The following is a 4,451-nucleotide window of genomic DNA, read 5'->3' on the forward strand; positions in this document are numbered from 1 at the left end:
ACATCTGACTTCCTGTGTTTTCAGGATATCCACTGGACTGCCATGGCGCCGCAATGGATGATCTATTAGCTCATATTAATGGATCACCATATCATTGTTCGATGTATCCTACTCTCTGGGCTTAAGGTGGAATTTCACATTCTTCCAGCAACAGGGGAAACTGGGCAAAACCATCATGCTGACAGTGCAGACATTCTGGTGAACAAAAAAGCCAGTTTATAAAAAACAAACAAAAAAAAAAACTAATTGCATTGCCCACAACTTCTTGTCCCAAGCAAGGTCACGGCAAGCCAGAGCCTACCCAACAACACAGGGTACAAGGGACCGCAGACAGGATGGCAGTCCACCGCAAGGCACCCCAAGTGAGGCTCGAACCCCACCCCACCACCACATCATCCCCTGTTACAATAACTAATAATAATATGAATTTCAGCATACAGTAATTACATTGTAAACTCCCAAATTTTCAGCTCCCTCACCACTTACTAGCTGTAGACTTTGCAGGCACATCCCCCACATGAAGCTACTATGATAGCGCAACACTGAGATTTAACAGGGAAATTTTTGGTGCTACAATGTGGTGTGGATATAACACAATGATATTAATACTTTTTTGAATTTTCTGATGGTTAATCCCAAAGATAAATAGACGATAAAAACAGAAAACATACCCAGTGATTCCTTTCCAAGGAAGGGTTGAGTGTAGTGCTGAGAACGAAGACACCAGAACAAGTAGATGAAGCAGAAACATTCCTGTTCCTTGTCTTTACTTTTTACAAGATGTGCTCTTAGTAGAAGGGGGTGCGGTGGTGCAGTGGGTTGGACCACAGTCCTGCTCTCCAGTGGGTCTCAGGTTTGAATCCCGCTTGGGGTGCCTTGCGGCAGACTGGTGTCCTGTCCTGGGTGTGTCCCCGTCCCCCTCTGGCCTTACGCCCTGTGTTACCGGGTGGGCTCCGGTTCCCCGTGACCCTGTCTGGGACAAGCGGTTCTGAAAATGTGTGTGTGTGTGTTCTTAGTAGCGCAAAATCTAGATGTGGAGCTGTGTTTCACTCTCTGTGTTAGACTAAAAAGAGGGTTTCTAAATGTACATTGCATAGCTCTTTAAGGAGATTATATTGCCACAATGCCAGACTTTCCAAGCACATACTTGTATGCAAATTTGCTAAACACATATTAGTATGCAAAAATAAATGTGTAGCTCAACAGGGTTAACAAATTTTGCTGTTCAGATTATTTATTTCTGTGCATGTTAAAGTATGCTAATTGTTGAAGTGTTACATGAACAAAAAAATTTGCCCAGGAAAAACTATATGTTTGTGTGTAAATATATATAATTATAATTATATATATATATATCTATATGTATGTATATATGTCTTAATTTAAAGCCATAGTTAATACTAAAATATTACAGAGTAAAAAAGGAAGCACAAATGTCTAGAGCGTAGAATGTTTGCTTTAAGATCATGGTTTAAAATGGAATATATAAGAAAAATTAATACAGACTAAATACAATGCTTACTGATACCTTCTTTCTACATTTTCCCCTCTAATTGGCCTAAAAATAGGGAGGAATTAAAGCCAGAAACACGGTGTACAAAAATACAACCAGATGACATTTCCAAACGTTAGGCAGGCAGTCCTCTGTTATTTAAAGTAATGAGTGTTGCACTGAGTTTGGCCAAAATATAGCATTTTCAGTGTTTCTGTTTTTTTCTTGTTTATTAGGAATTTATGCTTTGGCCCTGGAAATAGTAAGACTGAATACAAAACAGATAACAATCATTGTCTGATCTAGAGGCTATGAACCACTGTATGTCACCAGAAGACGTTTTTTCCATAAATTATGGAAATAAAATGTGTTCTCCATAATAAAATCTGAAAGTACACTTAAGATTTCAAGGCAAGGTCCAATCCTGATAAAATTCAACAGCGGATGACCTTTACTGTGGTTTCCCATTTATGATGTGGTGTATGCTAATCTTAATCTTAAGAAATTACATATTTAAAAATAATATATTATATTTTCACACTTAGGATATAGAGACATACATAAAATGACCTCCACTAGCGAAAGAGAAAAAAAAAAAGGTTCTCGAAAGTTATTTTTGATAATTATTTTTTGTATTAAGTTTAACTGTGGTACAGTTTAGAGGAATGGACTGGAAACTATGTTACTGACTGGTCCCATTTGCTGGTGCTGAAGGTCGTTTCAGGATTGATTCAACAGAAAAAGTTAAAGTCTCCGTGGACGAAAGTCTTGTTTCCATTCTGTTGAATTCCAGACCTTTTCCATTTCTATCAGTGTATCTGTTACTCTGGATTGTTCCAGGAGGGCTCTGGATGTATTTTCTTGGCGCTTCTGCAGGAATCCTTTCGTAGTGTAGTGTCTGAGATTTGGGATCCAAAACATCAGGGAGCTTCTTCTGGACCATAGGGCGGAAAGCACTTGAGTACGCAGAAACCTGTGCACTGTCTTCCCTCACCTTCTCTGATGCATGAACACCTACACTGGGCGACACTGGTACAAGGAAGCTCCTGTACATCGGCATGGGTGACCACTCGTTCGCGGTTTGAGAAAGACCTCTGTGAGTGTGCAACCGTGCTTTCCACAGGTCGCCTGTCCCCAGCGTCACTTGTGAGTCCCTGGGTGCCGAGCGGTTCTCCATAGCAGAGAGCGCTCTGAGGTCAGGCACGGCCCTGGGTTTGGCCCCTTGGAGAGGTGCAATGTCCAGGAGGTGCTGCCCGTAAAGGAGAGCCTCTCTGGTGCAGCTCGGCCACATCAGAAAGCTGGCTGGGACTGAGCACTGCTGGCAAGAGGCGGCCATGCTCACACCGGAAGTCACCAGCTCTTTGCTCCCAGCGCTGCATTGCGCCGACAGGCCCGGGTACCTGGGATGCGCACCCCCAAGGCCTTTAAAAGGCACGTCTACGCTGGAGGAATAGCAGGCTGCTGCCACGTGGCCCACGCTGCTGGAAGAGCAGAGGGAGGGAGCAGCCCCCTCTGCCGATACCAGCATCTCTCGCTCTCTGTGCTCCCGCTCCATCATGACTGCCTCGAGCTCCCTGTCAGCAAAAGCCCTCCTCTTCCTCATACGGTCGCTCAGGAGTGGAGACGTAAAGCGGTTTCCTCCTAAGCAAGAGTCTGCTGGGACAGGGCGATACCCTGAAAAATAAGAGAAATGATCAGCGAGAATCGTGTCTGTTTGGACCGGCAAAGATGGAATTTTGAATCTTTCGAATTTAACAAACATTTCAATAGGGAAAAATGTTCATATAGAAATACCAACAAAAACAAGATTGGAAAATATGTAATGTCACATAATAAACGCAAATGTGGAATTTTAAGGTATTTGGTAATTAAAGCAAGGTCCCACAACATAAAATTTTAAAAAGAAGAAGCTGTGGATAAAGATGCAAGAAGGTCATGTCATTGGTTTACCGTGAAGAGTGTGGTATTATCTTACCCCGGAGGATACTTGATGCCAACGTGCATATGGGTTGAAAACACCTCTGATAGAGTGCCTTTCTTTCCGAGGTCATCGACTTTCCCAAAATTCCCTTCTTGTCCTAAAGCAATATGTCACAAAGTCAACTTTAAGTAATGTGGCCAACAGAAAGTAAGAACTGCAAGAAAGAAAACAGGTCATGAAAGCCTGGTTTGTATTCATGTAAAAAAAAAAAAAAAAGATCCTTTAGCTGTGTATCTGAAAAACCCATATCACAACATTTATATCCCATTACAAATAGCCTGGTGAAAAGTAATATGCAGTTTTGCTCTCCACATGTGGAGACGACGAGCCCAGATTGATGTGTTTTTTCTCACTATACGGTAATACTCCTGCCAAATGAACTGAGGTGGAAGTCAGAACACACACCTCTGTAGCCTGGTGTCTCCTGAGGGCCACTTGAGCTGCCATCACACGCTGTCTCTCCACTACTAGGAGACAGTTGGCACACTGGCAGTCCTTCCATCTGCAGAATCTCTTGTGTCCTTTGAGGGATGAGACCACCCCGTGGTTCCTGCAGCGGGCGCACTTTGGGGTACGACCCAGTTTCCTCTGATCCCCGCACCCGAGTCTGTTTTCCTCCTCGGTTTTTGTGGAGGAGGGACACTCTGCTTGGTCATCACTCACACTCTGCTGCATCTCCACATCTATTTCTATATCTGTCATGATAGCTCAAGTCAAGAAATTCCTAAGGTGTCCGAGATGCACAAAAAGGTCCCCGTCTGACAAAAAAGTACCAAATGCATGAACAAGTTGTTTAATAGCACAGCACGCATGTATCCTACCTCCCACTGGAAAACATGTCGCTTTATACGTCAAAAAGTAGATTTCAAGAATAAATTAATCAGTATGCTTCCATATTTATTGAGTGGTATAAAAAAGTTTATTAATTTTAATCAAGTGTGGAAAAACCAGGCTCCTAATCTTGTGAATACACGTAAC

At 42.7% G+C, this 4,451-nt stretch overlaps 1 protein-coding gene across 1 annotated transcript; it reads right to left on the minus strand.

Moving 5' to 3' along the window:
- Window positions 1-2,174: 2,174 nt before the first annotated feature.
- On the minus strand, window positions 2,175-4,175 carry LOC108925005 (doublesex- and mab-3-related transcription factor 2-like). Its single transcript, XM_018736698.1, has 3 exons — window positions 3,879-4,175; window positions 3,468-3,570; window positions 2,175-3,166 (listed from the first exon to the last, which is right to left on the minus strand). The coding sequence occupies exons 1-3, from the start codon at window positions 4,173-4,175 to the stop codon at window positions 2,175-2,177; spliced, it is 1,392 nt and encodes a 463-aa protein (XP_018592214.1).
- Between the last annotated feature and the right edge of the window lie 276 nt (window positions 4,176-4,451).

The sequence above is a fragment of the Scleropages formosus genome, chromosome 6 (assembly GCF_900964775.1).
Source record: "Scleropages formosus chromosome 6, fSclFor1.1, whole genome shotgun sequence".
Classification (NCBI taxonomy): Eukaryota; Metazoa; Chordata; class Actinopteri; order Osteoglossiformes; family Osteoglossidae; genus Scleropages; species Scleropages formosus.